Genomic DNA, 19102 nt, shown 5'->3' with positions numbered 1-19102 from the left:
AAAAAGTGCTCTATGAATAAACATTATTATCTTTACATGAGTACAAGTACATGTTGACATGAGTACAAGTACATATTGACATGAGTTTAAATGAAGTAAAGGCGAGGTACTGTAAAGGTACAGTAAAGCGTGACGAGGTACATCAAAGTGCAGCGAGGTACTGTAAAGTGCAGCGAGGTACATCAAAGTGCAGCGAGGTACTGTAAAGTGCAGCGAGGTACATCAAAGTGCAACGAGTTACTGTAAAGTGCAGCGAGGTACATCAAAGTGCAGCGAGGTACATCAAAGTGCAGCGAGGTACATCAAAATTGATTTTAATTTTCTTTTCTTTTCTCTGTTTTAATTCCTTAAAAAGTGCTCTATGAATAAATATTATTATCTTTACATGAGTACAAGTACATGTTGACATGAGTTTAAATGAAGTAAAGGCGAGGTACTGTAAAGGTACAGTAAAGCGTGATGAGGTACATCAAAGTGCAGCGAGGTACTGTAAAGTGCAGCGAGGTACATCAAAGTGCAACGAGTTACTGTAAAGTGCAGCGAGGTACATCAAAGTGCAGCGAGGTACATCAAAGTGCAGCGAGGTACATCAAAGTGCAGCGAGGTACATCAAAGTGCAACGACTTACTGTAAAGTGCAGCGAGGTACATCGAAGTGCAGCGAGGTACATCAAAGTGCAGCGAGGTACATCAAAGTGCAGCGAGGTACATCAAAATTGATTTTAATTTTCTTTTCTTTTCTCTGTTTTAATTCCTTAAAAAGTGCTCTATGAATAAATATTATTATCTTTACATGAGTACAAGTACATGTTGACATGAGTTTAAATGAAGTAAAGGCGAGGTACTGTAAAGTTACAGTAAAGCGTGATGAGGTACATCAAAGTGCAGCGAGTTACTGTAAAGTGCAGCGAGGTACTGTAAAGTGCAGCGAGGTACATCAAAGTGCAGCGAGGTACATCAAAGTGCAGCGAGGTACTGTAAAGTGCAGCGAGGTACTGTAAAGTGCAGCGAGGTACATCAAAGTGCAGCGAGGTACTGTAAAGTGCAGCGAGGTACTGTAAAGTGCAGCGAGGTACATCAAAGTGCAGCGAGGTACTGTAAAGTGCAGCGAGGTACTGTAAAGTGCAGCGAGGTACTGTAAAGTGCAGCGAGGTACATCAAAGTGCAGCGAGGTACATCAAAGTGCAGCGAGGTACTGTAAAGTGCAGCGAGGTACTGTAAAGTGCAGCGAGGTACATCAAAGTGCAGCGAGGTACATCAAAGTGCAGCGAGGTACATCAAAATTGATTTTAATTTTCTTTTCTTTTCTCTGTTTTAATTCCTTAAAAAGTGCTCTATGAATAAATATTATTATCTTTACATGAGTACAAGTACATGTTGACATGAGTTTAAATGAAGTAAAGGCGAGGTACTGTAAAGGTACTGTAAAGTGTGATGAGGTACATCAAAGTGCAGCGAGTTACTGTAAAGTGCAGCGAGGTACTGTAAAGTGCAGCGAGGTACTGTAAATTGCAGCGAGGTACTGTAAAGTGCAGCGAGGTACATCAAAGTGCAGCGAGGTACATCAAAGTGCAGCGAGGTACTGTAAAGTGCAGTGAGGTACTGTAAATTGCAGCGAGGTACTGTAAAGTGCAGCGAGGTACATCAAAGTGCAGCGAGGTACAGCGAGGTACATCAAAGTGCAGCGAGGTACATCAAAGTGCAGCGAGGTACTGTAAAGTGCAGCGAGGTACATCAAAGTGCAGCGAGGTACTGTAAAGTGCAGCGAGGTGCATCAAAGTGCAGCGAGGTACATCAAAGTGCAGCGAGGTACTGTAAAGTGCAGCGAGGTACATCAAAGTGCAGCGAGGTACTGTAAAGTGCAGCGAGGTACTGTAAAGTGCAGCGAGGTACATCAAAGTGCAGCGAGGTACATCAAAGTGCAGCGAGGTACTGTAAAGTGCAGCGAGGTACATCAAAGTGCAGCGAGGTACATCAAAATTGATTTTAATTTTCTTTTCTTTTCTCTGTTTTAATTCCTTAAAAAGTGCTCTATGAATAAATATTATTATCTTTACATGAGTACAAGTACATGTTGACATGAGTTTAAATGAAGTAAAGGCGAGGTACTGTAAAGGTACAGTAAAGCGTGATGAGGTACATCAAAGTGCAGCGAGTTACTGTAAAGTGCAGCGAGGTACTGTAAAGTGCAGCGAGGTACTGTAAATTGCAGCGAGGTACTGTAAAGTGCAGCGAGGTACATCAAAGTGCAGCGAGGTACTGTAAAGTGCAGCGAGGTACTGTAAAGTGCAGCGAGGTACTGTAAATTGCAGCGAGGTACTGTAAAGTGCAGCGAGGTACATCAAAGTGCAGCGAGGTACTGTAAAGTGCAGCGAGGTACTGTAAAGTGCAGCGAGGTACTGTAAAGTGCAGCGAGGTACATCAAAGTGCAGCGAGGTACTGTAAAGTGCAGCGAGGTACTGTAAAGTGCAGCGAAGTACATCAAAGTGCAGCGAGGTACATCAAAGTGCAGCGAGGTATATCAAAGTGCAGCGAGGTACATCAAAGTGCAGCGAGGTACATCAAAGTGCAGCGAGTTACTGTAAAGTGCAGCGAGGTACATCAAAGTGCAGCGAGGTACATCAAAGTGCAGCGAGGTACTGTAAAGTGCAGCGAGGTACTGTAAAGTGCAGCGAAGTACATCAAAGTGCAGCGAGGTACATCAAAGTGCAGCGAGGTATATCAAAGTGCAGCGAGGTACTGTAAAGTGCAGCGAGGTACATCAAAGTGCAGCGAGGTACTGTAAAGTGCAGCGAGGTACATCAAAGTGCAGCGAGGTACATCAAAGTGCAGCGAGGTACATCAAAGTGCAACGAGTTACTGTAAAGTGCAGCGAGGTACATCAAAGTGCAGCGAGGTACATCAAAGTGCAGCGAGTTACTGTAAAGTGCAGCGAGGTACATCAAAGTGCAGCGAGGTACATCAAAGTGCAGCGAGGTACATCAAAATTGATTTTAATTTTCTTTTCTTTTCTCTGTTTTAATTCCTTAAAAAGTGCTCTATGAATAAATATTATTATCTTTACATGAGTACAAGTACATGTTGACATGAGTTTAAATGAAGTAAAGGCGAGGTACTGTAAAGTGCAGCGAGGTACTGTAAAGTGCAGCGAGGTACTGTAAAGTGCAGCGAGGTACATCAAAGTGCAGCGAGGTACTGTAAAGTGCAGCGAGGTACTGTAAAGTGCAGCGAGGTACATCAAAGTGCAGCGAGGTACTGTAAAGTGCAGCGAGGTACTGTAAAGTGCAGCGAGGTACATCAAAGTGCAGTGAGGTACTGTAAAGTGCAGCGAGGTACATCAAAGTGCAGCGAGGTACATCAAAGTGCAGCGAGGTACATCAAAGTGCAGCGAGGTACATCAAAGTGCAGCGAGGTACATCAAAGTGCAGCGAGGTACATCAAAGTGCAGCGAGGTACTGTAAAGTGCAGCGAGGTACATCAAAGTGCAGCGAGGTACTGTAAAGTGCAGCGAGGTACTGTAAAGTGCAGCGAGGTACATCAAAGTGCAGCGAGGTACTGTAAAGTGCAGCGAGGTACTGTAAAGTGCAGCGAGGTACATCAAAGTGCAGTGAGGTACTGTAAAGTGCAGCGAGGTACATCAAAGTGCAGCGAGGTACATCAAAGTGCAGCGAGGTACATCAAAGTGCAGCGAGGTACATCAAAGTGCAGCGAGGTACATCAAAGTGCAGCGAGGTACATCAAAGTGCAGCGAGGTACATCAAAGTGCTGCAAAGTACTGCCAATTTCTCATTAACCTTTGATTTCCCAGGTAATACGTGTCGCTGTGTGATGGTGGTCTGTGTCTCCAGTTTCCTCTTCCTGTTATTGCAGTCCTTCTACCAGCTGACTACTGCAACACTGCAACCAGAGTACAACTGTAAGACACAACCGTCTGTCTGCTCACCTGTCGGTTTACCTGTCTTTCTACCTGTCTCTCTACCTGTCTGTCTGCTCACCTGTCGGTTTACCTGTCTTTCTACCTTTCTGTCTGCTCACCTGTCGGTTTACCTGTCTTTCTACCTGTCTCTCTACCTGTCTGTCTGCTCACCTGTCGGTTTACCTGTCTTTCTACCTTTCTGTCTGCTCACCTGTCGGTTTACCTGTCTTTCTACCTGTCTCTCTACCTGTCTGTCTGCTCACCTGTCTGTCTCCACTGATGTATTACCTGCTTGTCTCTCTCTGTCTGCAGGTACGTCGTGGCAGAAAGCTCTGGGTCAGCTCGGCCTGGTGAGGTAAGAACCTGCTTCCTGTCAGACGGGTATGAGGGTGAACAGGCTCATATGACGTCACAGCTGCAATAGTAACAATAGTTACTAAATCAGTAACTGATCTCACTAATGTCAAAGCGATGACACACCGAACAAGTGTGCTTTTTTTCTGATCAGTAGATTACAGTGTCAAGATCTGGTTTCCTCCTCAACACACACACACACACACACACACACAGACAGCTGTTTCTGTTCCCGTAAAAACTTTACTGACTCACATCAGAGACAGTTGTGTGCTTTACTGACTGTGGATGTTGCCGACTCAGCTCCTGTTAAAAGTCAAACATCAGTTTAAATGAAGCACGTGTCTGCTGATGACTCGCAGTGACGTCGCTTGAGGCAGCGTCTGCTGATGACTCGCAGTGACGTCGCTTGAGGCAGCGTTCTTACTCTCTGTAACGTGGCTCCATCGTTTGTGATCATCAGATTTTGTTTTTATGGAGTTGTTTGGATCCAGAGTCTCAACTCAGACAGATTTAAAACACAAACAGTGGTGGTGTGTGTATCTGTGTGTGTGTATATATACACACACACAGATACACACACGCACACAGTTGTTTACTTGTGGAAACCAGTCAGACAAAACTACGAAAATAAGAGCCATGTTTCTGTAGCAGTCTGTCCTTCAGAGGACGATGACGCAGCTGATCCTCCAACAGAGTCTGTGTGTGTTACAGTGTGTGTGTTACAGTGTGTGTGTGTGTGTGTTTGTGTATCTGTGTGCGTGTGTGTGTTACAGTGTGTATCTGTGTGTGTGTTACAGTGTGTGTGTGTGTGTGTGTGTATCTGTGTGCGTGTGTGTGTTACAGTGTGTATCTGTGTGTGTGTTACAGTGTGTGTGTGTGTTTGTGTATCTGTGTGCGTGTGTGTGTTACAGTGTGTATCTGTGTGTGTTACAGTGTGTGTGTGTGTGTGTGTGTGTTTGTGTATCTGTGTGCGTGTGTGTGTTACAGTGTGTATCTGTGTGTGTTACAGTATGTGTGTGTGTGTGTTTGTGTATCTGTGTGCGTGTGTGTGTTACAGTGTGTGTGTTTGTGTATCTGTGTGCGTGTGTGTGTTACAGTGTGTATCTGTGTGTGTTTGTGTGTGTGTGTGTGTGTGTTTGTGTATCTGTGTGCGTGTGTGTGTTACAGTGTGTATCTGTGTGTGTGTTACAGTGTGTGTGTGTGTGTTTGTGTATCTGTGTGCGTGTGTGTGTTACAGTGTGTATCTGTGTGTGTGTTACAGTGTGTGTGTGTGTGTGTTTGTGTATCTGTGTGCGTGTGTGTGTTACAGTGTGTATCTGTGTGTGTGTTACAGTGTGTGTTTGTGTATCTGTGTGCGTGTTACAGTGTGTGTGTTTGTGTATCTGTGTGCGTGTTACAGTGTGTGTGTTACAGCGTGTATCTGTGTGCGTGTGTGTTACAGCGTGTATCTGTGTGCGTGTGTGTTACAGCGCGTATCTGTGTGCGTGCGTGTTACAGTGTGTGTGTTACAGTGCGTATCTGTGTGCGTGTTACAGTGTGTGTGTTACAGTGCGTATCTGTGTGCGTGTGTGTTACAGTGTGTGTGTTACAGTGCGTATCTGTGTGCGTGTGTGTTACAGTGTGTGTGTTACAGTGCGTATCTGTGTGCGTGTGTGTTACAGTGTGTGTGTTTGTGTATCTGTGTGTGTGTTACAGTGTGTGTGTTTGTGTATCTGTGTGCGTGTTACAGTGTGTGTGTTACAGTGCGTATCTGTGTGCGTGTGTGTTACAGTGCGTATCTGTGTGTGTGTGTTACAGTGTGTATCTGTGTGCGTGTGTCTAACAGTGTGTATCTGTGTGCGTGTGTGTTACAGTGCGTATCTGTGTGTGTGTGTGTTACAGTGCGTATCTGTGTGCGTGTGTGTTACAGTGTGTATCTGTGTGCGTGTGTGTTACAGTGCGTATCTGTGTGCGTGTTACAGTGTGTGTGTTTGTGTATCTGTGTGCGTGTGTGTTACAGTGCGTATCTGTGTGCGTGTGTGTTACAGTGCGTATCTGTGTGCGTGTGTGTTACAGTGCGTATCTGTGTGCGTGTTACAGTGTGTGTGTTACAGTGCGTATATGTGTGCGTGTATGTTACAGTGCGTATATGTGTGCGTGTGTGTTACAGTGCGTATCTGTGTGCGTGTGTGTTACAGTGTGTATCTGTGTGTGCGTTACAGTGTGTGTGTTACAGTGCGTATATGTGTGCGTGTGTGTTACAGTGCGTATCTGTGTGCGTGTGTGTTACAGTGTGTATCTGTGTGCGTGTGTGTTACAGTGCGTATCTGTGTGCGTGTTACAGTGTGTGTGTTTGTGTATCTGTGTGCGTGTGTGTTACAGTGCGTATCTGTGTGCGTGTGTGTTACAGTGCGTATCTGTGTGCGTGTGTGTTACAGTGTGTCTGTGTGCGTGTTACACTGTGTGTGTTTATGTATCTATGTGCGTGTGTGTTACAGTGCGTATCTGTGTGCGTGTGTGTTACAGTGCGTATCTGTGTGCGTGTGTTACAGTGTGTATCTATGTGCGTGTGTGTTACAGTGCGTATCTGTGTGCGTGTGTTACAGTGTGTATCTGTGTGCGTGTGTGTTACAGTGCGTATCTGTGTGCGTGTGTGTTACAGTGCGTATCTGTGTGCGTGTGTGTTACAGTGCGTATCTGTGTGCGTGTTACAGTGTGTGTGTTTGTGTATCTGTGTGCGTGTGTGTTACAGTGTGTATCTGTGTGCGTGTGTTACAGCGTGTATCTGTGTGCGTGTGTGTTACAGCGTGTATCTGTGTGCGTGTGTGTTACAGCGTATATCTGTGTGCGTGTTACAGTGTGTGTGTTTGTGTATCTGTGTGCGTGTGTTACAGTGCGTATCTGTGTGCGTGTGCGTTACAGTGTGTATCTGTGTGCGTGTGTGCGTGTGTGTTACAGTGTGTATCTGTGTATCTGTGTGCGTGTGTGCGTGTGTGTTACAGTGTGTATCTGTGTATCTGTGTGCGTGTGTGCGTGTGTGTTACAGTGTGTATCTGTGTGCGTGTGTGTTACAGCGTGTATCTGTGTGCGTGTTACAGTGTGTGTGTTTGTGTATCTGTGTGCGTGTGTTACAGTGTGTATCTGTGTGCGTGTGTGCGTGTGTGTTACAGTGTGTATCTGTGTATCTGTGTGCGTGTGCGTTACAGTGTGTATCTGTGTGCGTGTGTGTTACAGTGTGTATCTGTGTGCGTGTGTTACAGTGTGTATCTGTGTGCGTGTGTGTTACAGTGTGTATCTGTGTGCGTGTGTGCGTGTGTGTTACAGTGTGTATCTGTGTATCTGTGTGCGTGTGCGTTACAGTGTGTATCTGTGTGCGTGTGTGTTACAGTGTGTATCTGTGTGCGTGTGCGTTACAGTGTGTATTTGTGTGCGTGTGTTACAGTGTGTATCTGTGTGCGTGTGTGTTACAGTGTGTATCTGTGTGCGTGTGTGCGTGTGTGTTACAGTGTGTATCTGTGTATCTGTGTGCGTGTGCGTTACAGTGTGTATCTGTGTGCGTGTGTGTTACAGTGTGTATCTGTGTATCTGTGTGCGTGTGCGTTACAGTGTGTATCTGTGTGCGTGTGTGTTACAGTGTGTATCTGTGTGCGTGTGTTACAGTGTGTATCTGTGTGCGTGTGTGTTACAGTGTGTATCTGTGTGCGTGTGTTACAGTGTGTATCTGTGTGCGTGTGTGTTACAGTGTGTATCTGTGTGCGTGTGTGTTACAGTGTGTATCTGTGTGCGTGTGTGCGTGTGTGTTACAGTGTGTATCTGTGTGCGTGTGTGCGTGTGTGTTACAGTGTGTATCTGTGTGCGTGTGTTACAGTGTGTATCTGTGTGCGTGTGTGCGTGTGTGTTACAGTGTGTATCTGTGTGCGTGTGTGTTACAGTGTGTATCTGTGTGCGTGTGTGCGTGTGTGTTACAGTGTGTATCTGTGTGCGTGTGTGCGTGTGTGTTACAGTGTGTATCTGTGTGCGTGTGTTACAGTGTGTATCTGTGTGCGTGTGTTACAGTGTGTATCTGTGTGCGTGTGTGTTACAGTGTGTATCTGTGTGCGTGTGTGCGTGTGTGTTACAGTGTGTATCTGTGTGCGTGTGTGCGTGTGTGTTACAGTGTGTATCTGTGTGCGTGTGCAGCAGGAGCTCAGACAGTAGTCTCTCTGTCTGGACTACACGGCTCTGCACGCAGCAGTAAACACTCAGAAACACACTCTGCAGGACTCGTCCTGAATCTGTACGAACAGAAATGGTTCACTTTGAACGTGAAGCTGTGTGTGAGCAAGGACAGAGTTTTGTTTCTTTGTTCAGAACATCAGAAATCAAAGAAAATGTGACTTTACAGAGAAGTTGTCAGAGAAAGAGCTTCTAGCTTCAGCTTTTATGATGTGACACTGAATCCCTTTATATCTGTTATTTGACTTATTTACTTCTTGTTTTATTCTAATTATTTCATATTTATTCTGTCATTTTTGGCATTGTTTCTATATTTTGAATATTAAATGTGTCTGCTGCCGAGAAGAAACGTTTCCTAATAAAATGCGTCTGCGTCAGTCTGACAGGAAGTGATGCTGGCTCAGCCGTGAGACAGGTGTTTCCAGATGTTGGCGTGCTGGTCGTTGGTCTGCTGACCTGGAGGCTGATCGTAAGACTGAACGCCGACACACACACGCAGGTAGCACACACGCACAAACGCACGCTAATGAAGCAGGTTTAACCTCGTTATGTCGTCTCCTCTCGTTTCTTAACAAGGTTTCCTGTCTATTAGTGTGTAACTCAGTAAGCTATTTATTAACTGTAACCTCGTTAAGTGATTGCATCAGGACACACACACACACACACACACACACACACGGGGTATAATGATCAGGTTTCGTTTCAATCAGCATATTAGTAGCCCTGTCAGAGTCTGTTAAGGCGAAACCAGACCAGCAGACAGCAGCACTGACAGACTGACGGCACACCGGTCCTCCAGGTCACTCCAGGAGGACAAAGAGAAACTCTGCCTCTGTCTTCATCTCTGTGAAAGTGGAGCTTGCTGTCGTCACATTAAAGTACTCACAGCTTCAGTCAGACTCCACAGAACATTTACAGAAAGTGCACAGTGGTGAGTTAAACATGGTTCACTGTGACCTGAAAGCGGCAGGCTCACATTTCTCTCCGCATATCGTTCATTGTCGCGTTGAATCAGGAAAGTCTTATTCAGACTCGAGGCCGACATGTTGGATTACTGTCAAACCAGCTGCAGGTGTGACGGAGTAATGAACCCTTGTTGTTTTCAGCCTCAGGAGGAGGGACAGGAGGAGGAGGGGCAGCTGCAGGAGGACCTGATGTTTGAGGAGGACTCTGTGCTTGGAGAGGAGGAAGAGGAGGAGGAAGGAGGCAGAAAGAGGCTTCTGGTTGAACTGGAGTCACTGGTTTGTAAAACCAGACAGATTGTAGGAAACATGACGACCGCTGGAGGGAAAGTCCTGCTGACGGCTCTACTGGGACTCACAGGTAAACAAGTGGACAGGTACCGGTATATATTCTGCACTGCTTTACTGGCTCTGGGACACTGTGGCAGCAGGCTACATGTTCCCAGACCAGATCCGATATATAACCCCCCAGCTTGTTCTGGTCTGACCCTGAGGTCTCCTCCAAGTTAGACATGTCTCCTCCGCAGGGAGGAGTCTGGCAGGTGTCCGGATCAGATGCTGAACTCCCTCAGCTGACTTCTTTCCACGTGATGGACAGTGGTTCTCCTCTGAGGTCTCTCGTGTTCAGACGGACTTCAGCTCGGTCATTTCACTGAGTCCAGTCTGGGGAGACGCCGGACGTCCCAGCACAGAAGGTTTTAGCTACATAACACAGGCTCGCCCGGCTGAACTGGTCGCGCAGTGGGACGCCAGCTGCACTTTGCCCTCTGATGAACCTCCGCCAGGTCTATCTGAAAGTCCTCTGACTCCAGACCCACTCCCTAAACTAATTGCAAACGTCCCAGAGCTCACTGGGACTGGTCACAGTCTGATGAAACAACAGAACCACAGAGCCATTATCCTGAAGTCACCATGCCGACACTCTGCACACTGCAGATTCAGAAACCCCAAACTGGACCTGTGACAGGAACAACCCTGAAGAGGTTCAGAGTCTCCTTTCAGCAGCCTCTCAGGAGACTGAGCAGCGCTGAAGCACAAACAGACGTATGTGTTTGCTGCCATTTTCATATATTTTAATTGGTTTGGCCAATCCCCAAGGTGTTCTGGTCTTTGATTAGAGGATCGTTCAGAGCTCCTGTTGCACCAGGGACTAAGTGCAGCTGGGTGATTCCCTCTGGGCCGGTCAGGATGTGGTGATGCCCATCCTGGAAGGATCTACCTGCACACCGGGCTCTCTGTGAAGCTTTCTGAACCCTAACTGTGTGCAGAACTCACCCATAGACACTGTCTGCCTGAAGCTCTGTCCTTTGGGACCTGTTGAGACCCCTTTTGCTGTCTCTTTGGTCTGCGAGTAACAGAGTCCTCTGAACACTTTGGTTGACATAGAGCTGTAGCTCCTAAAGCGGCCCTGGTGTTTAAACAAATATACGTTAAGATACTTGTTTTCATTTACTATGTGGTTGGGAACTGGGCATCGGTCGGTGGAATCAGTACCGCTCACCCTTCAGTCCCCCATGAACCACCACCAGGTCTGCCGCTCACAGGTTCTGGTTCCTCACAATCACTGCGCAGGAGAGCAGTTAGGAGAACACATCAACACTTCTGGTTTTATTTTCGTTGGCTAACTTTTGTCTGATGAAGAGGGAGATTTTCTGTTGCTCACTTGGATCCAGAAGAGGAGGTTTTTTTGAGATCTGGACTCTTGTGGGAATCTGAACTGAGATCAGGACTCATCATTGGTGGCTGAACTGTGGGCTTTGTACTCTTCATATTATTTCTGTTAAACCCTTTCTAATGTGACAGGTACAGGAACAGCTGAAACACCTGGGCTCTCATTTATAAAACTGTGCGTAGAAACCTCAGTAAAAGTGTACGTGTGCCCAAAAGACAACAAATATTCAGACTTATAAAACCATTCGTACGCACATTTCTAAGCAATGTTCCCCTTATAAATCCCAATCAACTTGAAATGTGGCCCCTGTGAGGGAGCCCCATGTAGACGCTGAGTGAAGCTGGTTAATATTAACGCGTCCTGACTGCAGGAAGAAAAGGAGGCAGACTCTGAGTCTAACTCAGGGACGCTGACGTTACTTTTGGTGAAGGGGCCCCGGAGCTCCGCCCCTTTATAACCGATCTGCAGGAAGGGGCCTCCCTCTGAGTAGTGACGTCGCCCCGTTTGAAAAGAGACTTCCACAAACACTCCACTCGCTTAACGAAGCTGCTGACGAGTTAAAGAAATATGACTTGTTGGAAAAGACAATAAAATAGTTTTATTTCCAGGCAGCGCGTCTCACCCACACGCTGGCACTCGATCAGGCAACAAACGTGATAACAACACGTGAAACTCTCTATCTGCTCGACTGACGCACTGAAAAATCGATTTAAATATAATTTGTCTCCTGTTCACCTGATTTATGAATAAACTGCTGCATGCGAGTATTAATGAATCTGACTCTTTTGCAGAAACAGAATCTCCGTTTGTGTTTATGATCCTGAATCTGGATCTTTTTGTGGCTGCAATGTTTTTTTGCCACTTTGTTTCTTCAGAAAGGCTTTAAGCCTGGAATACTCAGAGGGCAGATCTGGATTTATGTTCCACCATCATTTCCAACAGTTTCCTCCTTCTGCCGTGTGAGGCGCCGTTTCTCTCCTCTTTCTGTGCGTCCGCGTGGTTCAGAGTTTACTGACTGTCAGCTCTGTTTGTTAGAGATCACAGCCTTCGCTCGGGAAGTGGCGTCCGCACGTTTCCAGCCCTGTTCTGTACGAACGCACAGTTTAGAAATGAGACCCCGGGTGGTTCGGGTGGAGAGGTTGGAGAGGTTGGAGAGGTTGTCCCTTTGTTTTTGTGTCAGAACATTACATGAGCTGAACGTTATTCTAAAGCTAACTTCTCTGTCTCTGCTCCTCCAGGTATCATCTTCCCCTCTCTCTCCTCCCTGCCCTACCTCCTCTGTTTCCAGGTGTTGTGTACCTGGTGGGCGTGGTCAGGCCAGGTCCCACCTCTCCTCTTCAGGGGGGTGTGTGTGATGTCACTCCTCTACTCCTCCTCCCACTTCTTGCTCCTCTACTGCTACCAGCTTCCCTCAATGCAGGAGGCGTGGCCTCCCAACCGCACCTCCGCCAGGTAACACACATTTACCCTCCATACAGGTAACACCACAGGGACAGGAAAGGGGGGAGAGGAGGAAAGGAAAGAAGGAAGGGGAGAAGGAAAGGAGGAGAGAGTGAAGGAAAGGAGGTGAGGGAGGAGGAAAGGAGGAGAGAGAGAAGGAAAGGAGGCAGGAGAGAAGGAAAGGAGGCAGGAGCGAAGGAAAGGAGAAGAGAGAGAAGGAAAGGAGGCAGGAGCGAAGGAAAGGAGGCAGGAGAGAAGGAAAGGAGGAGAGAGAGAAGGAAAGGAGGCAGGAGAGAAGGAAGGGAGGCAGTAGAGAAGGAAAGGAGGCAGGAGAGAAGGAAAGGAGGAGAGAGAAGGAAAGGAGGAGAGAGAGAAGGAAAGGAGGCAGGAGAGAAGGAAAGGAGAAGAGAGAGAAGGAAGGAGGCAGGAGCGAAGGAAAGGAGGCAGGAGAGAAGGAAAGGAGGCAGGAGAGAAGGAAGAGGAGAGAGAGAAGGAAGGAGGCAGAGAGAAGGAAGGGAGGCAGGAGAGAAGGAAGGAGGCAGTAGAGAAGGAAAGGAGGAGAGAGAGAAGGAAAGGAGGCAGGAGGAGGAAAGGAGGAGAGAGAGAGAAGGAAAGGAGGCAGGAGAGAAGGAAAGGAGAAGAGAGAGAAGGAAAGGAGGCAGGAGAGAAGGAAAGGAGGTGAGGGAGGAGGAAAGGAGGAGAGAGAGAAGGAAAGGAGGCAGGAGAGAAGGAAAGGAGGCAGGAGCGAAGGAAAGGAGAAGAGAGAGAAGGAAAGGAGGCAGGAGCGAAGGAAAGGAGGCAGGAGAGAAGGAAAGGAGGAGAGAGAGAAGGAAAGGAGGCAGGAGAGAAGGAAGGGAGGCAGTAGAGAAGGAAAGGAGGAGAGAGAGAAGGAAAGGAGGCAGGAGAGAAGGAAAGGAGGAGAGAGAGAAGGAAAGGAGGCAGGAGAGAAGGAAAGAGAAGAGAGAGAAGGAAAGGAGGCAGGAGCGAAGGAAAGGAGGCAGGAGAGAAGGAAAGGAGGAGAGAGAGAAGGAAAGGAGGCAGGAGAGAAGGAAGGGAGGCAGTAGAGAAGGAAAGGAGGAGAGAGAGAAGGAAAGGAGGCAGGAGAGAAGGAAAGGAGGAGAGAGAGAAGGAAAGGAGGCAGGAGAGAAGGAAAGGAGGCAGGAGCGAAGGAAAGGAGAAGAGAGAGAAGGAAAGGAGGCAGGAGAGAAGGAAAGGAGGAGAGAGAGAAGGAAAGGAGGAGAGAGAGAAGGAAAGGAGGCAGGAGAGAAGGAAAGGAGGAGAGAGAGAAGGAAAGGAGGCAGGAGCGAAGGAAAGGAGGAGGGAGCGAAGGAAAGGAGGCAGGAGAGAAGGAAAGGAGGAGGGAGCGAAGGAAAGGAGGCGGGGAGAAGATTTCATGGTTCCTGGTTGACTTATTGATTGATGTCCTTGATCCTGCAGCGTGTTCGGCCTGGTCTCGGTGGGGTCTGTGGACTGTGGCGCCCCCTGGAGGCTGCAGGTGAACTCTGAGCTCAGCTGGTTTCACTTCAGCAGTCCTCTGATGCTGCTGCTGCTCTACAACACGGTGGCCAGTCTGTGGAGGAACCAGGTGACGACATCATGATGACATCACACAATGACATCATACCGCGGCTGTGTCTCAAGATAGATGGATAGAACTTCATTGATCCCCGATGGGAAATTGCGATGTTGCGGCAGCAAAATTGACAGACCAGACATATTTACACAAACTATTGTATAATGTACAAAGTTTCCTTTTCAAAATGTGTTTACAACAGTGCGGCTGTCCTTTATTTTCACGGGTCCTTCAGTCTCGTCTCCGGGCCCAGAGGGGAGTTGTTGTGATGGTAGTGGGTAGGAAGGACTTCCTGTAACGGTGCTTGTAGGAGTCTCCAGCTGAATGCGCTCTGCTGCCCGACCGGCAGGTTGTGCAGCGGGTGTGAAGTGTTGTGGAAGATTCTTCTCTCCACAACCAAGTCCAGGGGCCCCGGAGCAGAGCCCAGCAGAGAACCAGCCGCCTTATTAGCTTGTTCAGTCTCTTGCTTGTCACTGGCTCCGATGCTGCTACCCCAGCAGGTGGCTGCAAAGAAAACTGCGCTTTCGACAACCGACTGATACTGAGACATATACAACATCCTGCTGCATACATTAAAGGACCTGAGCTTCCTCAAAGAGAGTCTGCTCTGGCCCAAGTCAGGGGGCGAAACTATGGGCTACTTTTGCAAAAGTCTACACACTAACCACAAAACCTTACACCACAAAAGAAAACATCACCCATCTCCAGCAAAACTGTTCTAAAACTTGTTTTTTCCAAGAATAAAGTTCACACAAACATCTCTGAATAAAACCCTGTGTAGGCCAGAGCAGTGCAATGAGGTTTTTTCATGGATTTCAGTAAAACTCAAACACACATGTGGAAGTATGGATGTGTATTTACACAATCTGAGCTTATGCTGAAAGGGACGACGGCTTCATCAGGTACAGAGAGGCTCACTGATGATGTTGTGGAACATTGTGTTCCTGTTCTGGTCCTCTACTTCTGGCCCTGTAGTTTTGGTCCTGTAATTCTGGTCCTGTATTATTGTTGTTTTGGTCCTGTAGTTCTGGTCCTGTATTCCTGTAGTTCTGGTCCTGTATTCCTGTACTTCTGGTCATGTAGTTCTGGTCCTTCATTCCTTTAGTTCTGGTCATGTAGTTCAGGTCCTGTATTCCTGTAGTTTTAGTCCTGTAGTTCTAGTCCTGTATTCCTGTAGTTCAGGTCCTGTATTCCTGTACTTCTGGTCCTGTATTCCTGTACTTCTGGTCCTGTATTTCTGGTCCTTCATTCCTTTAGTTCTGGTCATGTAGTTCAGGTCCTGTATTCCTGTAGTTTTAGTCCTGTAGTTCTAGTCCTTTATTCCTGTAGTTCTGGTTCTGTAGTTCTGGCACTTTAGTTCTGTAGTTTTGGTCCTATAGTTCTGTTCCTATACATATGGCCCTGTAGTTCTGTAGTTCTGGTCATGTAGTTCTGGCCCTGTAGTTTTGGTCCTGTAGTTGTGGTCCTGTATTCCTGTTGTTGTGGTCCTGTATTCCTGTAGTTCTGGTTCTGTAGTTCTGGCACTTTAGTTCTGTAGTTTTGGTCCTATAGTTCTGTTCCTATACTTATGGCCCTGCAGTTCTGTAGTTCTGGTCATGTAGTTCTGGCCCTGTAGTTTTGGTCCCGTAGTTGTGGTCCTGTATTCCTGTAGTTGTGGTCCTGTATTCCTGTAGTTCTGGTTCTGTAGTTCTGGTCCTTTATTCCTGTAGTTCTGGTCATGTAGTTCTGGTTCTGTAGTTCTGGCACTTTAGTTCTGTAGTTTTGGTCCTATAGTTCTGTTCCTGTACTTATGGCCCTCGAGTCCTGTAGTTATGGTCCTATAGTTCTGTTCCTGTACTTATGGCCCTCTAGTTCTGTAGTTTTGGTCCTATAGTTCTGTTCCTGTACTTATGGCCCTCTAGTTCTGTAGTTTTGGTCCTATAGTTCTGTTCCTGTACTTATGGCCCTCTAGTTCTGTAGTTTTGCTCCTATAGTTCTGTTCCTGTACTTATGGCCCTCTAGTTTTGTAGTTTTGCTCCTATAGTTCTGTTCCTGCACTTATGGCCCTCTAGTTCTGTAGTTTTGCTCCTATAGTTCTGTTCCTGTACTTATGGCCCTCTAGTTCTGTAGTTTTGCTCCTATAGTTCTGTTCCTGTACTTATGGCCCTCTAGTTCTGTAGTTTTGGTCCTGTAATTCTGGTCCTGTATTCCTGAAGTTTTGGTCCTGTATTCCTGTAGTTCTGGTCATGTAGTTCTGGTCCTGTATTCCTGTAGTTCTGGTCCGGGCCGCTCAGAGGACTACATGTATACGTGTTCTCTGTTAAGTACAACATGGATCTGCGCCATCGTTGAGTGCGGCAGCTGAGCTAGCAGCTAGCCTCAGTTAGCATCACTAACATAATCGAATCCGTTCTTGTAACGGAAGTGTTTGCTCTTAAGGCTCCTCGGTTTGTAGACATTTGTATCGTTACCTGTTCGTGGAGCTGAATCTCAGGACTTCGGTAGGTTAGGAGAAGACATTTTCTGGCGTCTCCAATTGAGACATCATGTCATTGAGACACATGATGTCATCTGGTGATGATGTCACAGCGTTACTTGCTGATGACACTGCATGATGTCATGAACAGAAAAGAAGGACACCGGAGGGTTTAGAAGGACACCGGAGGGTTTAGAAGGACATCGGGAGGGTTAGAAGGACGCAAGGAGGGTTAGAGGGACACAAAGAGGGTTAGAAGGACGCAAGGATGGTTAGAAGGACACCAGGAGGGTTGGAGGGACACAAGGAGGGCTAGAAGGATGCAAGGAGAGTTAGAAGGACGCAAGGAGGGTTAGAGGGACACAAAGAGGGTTAGAAGGACGCAAGGAGGGTTAGAGGGACGCAAGGAGGGTTAGAGGGACACAAAGAGGGTTAGAAAGACGCAAGGAGGGTTAGAGGGACGCAAAGAGGGTTAGAAGGACGCAAGGAGGGTTAGAAGGACGCAAGGAGGGTTAGAAGGACGCAAGGAGGGTTAGAGGGACGCAAAGAGGGTTAGAAGGACGCAAGGAGGGTTAGAAGGACATCAGGAGGGTTAGAAGGACGCAAGGAGGGTTAGAGGGACACAAAAAGAGTTAGAAGGACGCAAGGATGGTTAGAAGGACACCAGGAGGGTTGGAGGGACACAAGGAGGGCTAGAAGGACGCAAGGAGAGTTAGAAGGACGCAAGGAGGGTTAGAGGGACACAAAGAGGGTTAGAAGGACGCAAGGAGGGTTAGAAGGACACCAGGAGGGTAAGAGGGACACAAAGAGGGTTAGAAGGACGCAAGGATGGTTAGAAGGACACCAGGAGGGTTGGAGGGACACCAGGAGGGCTAGAAGGATGCAAGGAGGGTTAGAAGGACACAAGAAGGGTTGGAAGGACACCAGGAGGGTTAGATGGACACCAGGAGGGCTAGAAGGACACAGACCTATTATATTGTGTTTGCAATGATGTTTTCCAGATGAGGAGAGTTCCTCAGTTCCTATTGACTGACGAGTTTAACATGTTTCTTCAGCTGATAGACGGTGACGGGGGGCGGGGTGCAGAGACTCCAGAGTCAGAGGTCAGAAGGAGCTGTGACATCATCACTGCCACCAGCAACCTGAGTGATGAGGTCAGCAGTGACATCACAGCGGAGAGGCGGAGAGAGCTATGGAGGAGAGCTCATGATGGGCTCGAGGGCAGAGAGGTAGGGAAACATATTTCACTTGGCTCGTGTTTCAGTGAAGGACTCTGAGGCTGTGCTGTGGTCAGTAAACCTGTCTGTCTCTGTCTGTCAGGCGCAGGAGTCATTAGCCAATGACAGTCCCTCTGACTCTTTTGCTCCACCCACCCAGAGTACAGCCCTGGGATTGGATGTTTCCTCCGCGCTTCACTATCCTCTCAGCCAGTCAGGTGAGTCTGTGGTTTCAGTCAGAATGACCCAACGAGGCGACGCTCCTCCTGGTTTATCAGGATACTTTAGTATCCCAGCGTTCATTTCACACCAGCAGAGACCTGGGTTAGGGGTTAGGTAGAAACTGCTCAGCACGACACCGTCCACGAGGACCTCCTCATCCAGCAGTGCAGGAAGAAGACCGGCCCCAGGAAACCTGTTCACCGACTGCAACTCAGTTTTCTGCTGAACCACGGTTTTAATGGCTGATAATGTCACAGGTCAGTCAGGTACAGGTGTGTTGATGATGATGTCACAGTCAGGTACAGGTGTGTTGATGATGATGTCACAGTCAGGTACAGGTGTGTTGATGATGATGTCACAGTCAGGTACAGGTGTGTTGATGATGATGTCACAGTCAGGTACAGGTGTGTTGATGATGATGTCACAGTCAGGTACAGGTGTGTTGATGATGATGTCACAGTCAGGTACAGGTGTGTTGATGATGATGTCACAGTCAGGTACAGGTGTGTTGATGATGCCACAGTCAGGTACAGGTGTGTTGATGATGATGCCACAGTCAGGTACAGGGTGTTGATGATGATGTCACAGTCAGGTACAGTGTGTGTTGATGATGATGTCACAGTCAGGTACAGGTGTGTTGATGATGATGCCACAGTCAGGTACAGGTGTGTTGATGATGATGCCACAGTCAGGTACAGGTGTGTTGATGATGATGCCACAGTCAGGTACAGGTGTGTTGATGATGATGCCACAGTCAGGTACAGGTGTGTTGATGATGATGTCACAGTCAGGTACAGGTGGTTGATGATGTCACAGTCAGGTACAGGTGTTGTTGATGATGTCACAGTCAGGTACAGGTGTGTTGATGATGATGCCACAGTCAGGTACAGGTGTGTTGATGATGATGCCACAGTCAGGTACAGGTGTGTTGATGATGATGTCACAGTCAGGTACAGGTGTGTGATGATGATGCCACAGTCAGGTACAGGTGTGTTGATGATGATGCCACAGTCAGGTACAGGTGTGTTGATGATGTCACAGTCAGGTACAGGTGTGTTGATGATGATGCCACAGTCAGGTACAGGTGTGACTGTG

At 47.5% G+C, this 19102-nt stretch overlaps 1 protein-coding gene across 1 annotated transcript; it reads left to right on the top strand.

Annotated features, from left to right (window-relative positions):
• Positions 1–3548: 3548 nt before the first annotated feature.
• LOC119887346 (piezo-type mechanosensitive ion channel component 2-like) lies at positions 3549–18332 on the top strand. Its single transcript, XM_038698163.1, has 8 exons — positions 3549–3915; positions 4228–4270; positions 8845–8965; positions 9573–9789; positions 12339–12552; positions 13978–14125; positions 17624–17797; positions 17889–18332. The coding sequence occupies exons 1-8, from the start codon at positions 3828–3830 to the stop codon at positions 18123–18125; spliced, it is 1242 nt and encodes a 413-aa protein (XP_038554091.1). The 5' UTR covers positions 3549–3827; the 3' UTR covers positions 18126–18332.
• Positions 18333–19102: the final 770 nt, after the last annotated feature.

Source organism: Micropterus salmoides, unplaced genomic scaffold (genome assembly GCF_014851395.1).
Source record: "Micropterus salmoides isolate LMB-PRFRI ecotype aquatic unplaced genomic scaffold, ASM1485139v1 Ms_hic_scaffold_4127, whole genome shotgun sequence".
NCBI lineage: Eukaryota > Metazoa > Chordata > Actinopteri > Centrarchiformes > Centrarchidae > Micropterus > Micropterus salmoides.
The sequence above is the reverse complement of the archived record's forward strand: the minus strand, read 5'-3'. Positions and strand labels throughout refer to the sequence as shown.

What these genes read in the sequence shown, in the direction of transcription:
- LOC119887346 (XM_038698163.1), top strand. Translation starts at nt 3,828, where the DNA reads ATGGTGGTCTGTGTCTCCAGTTTCCTCTTCCTGTTATTGCAGTCCTTC. An exon ending in ACTGCAACCAGAGTACAACT is followed by an intron (nt 3,916 to 4,227) that starts GTAAGACACAAC and finishes CTCTGTCTGCAG; the next exon opens with GTACGTCGTGGCAGAAAGCT. An exon ending in GGTCAGCTCGGCCTGGTGAG is followed by an intron (nt 4,271 to 8,844) that starts GTAAGAACCTGC and finishes CGTCTGCGTCAG; the next exon opens with TCTGACAGGAAGTGATGCTG.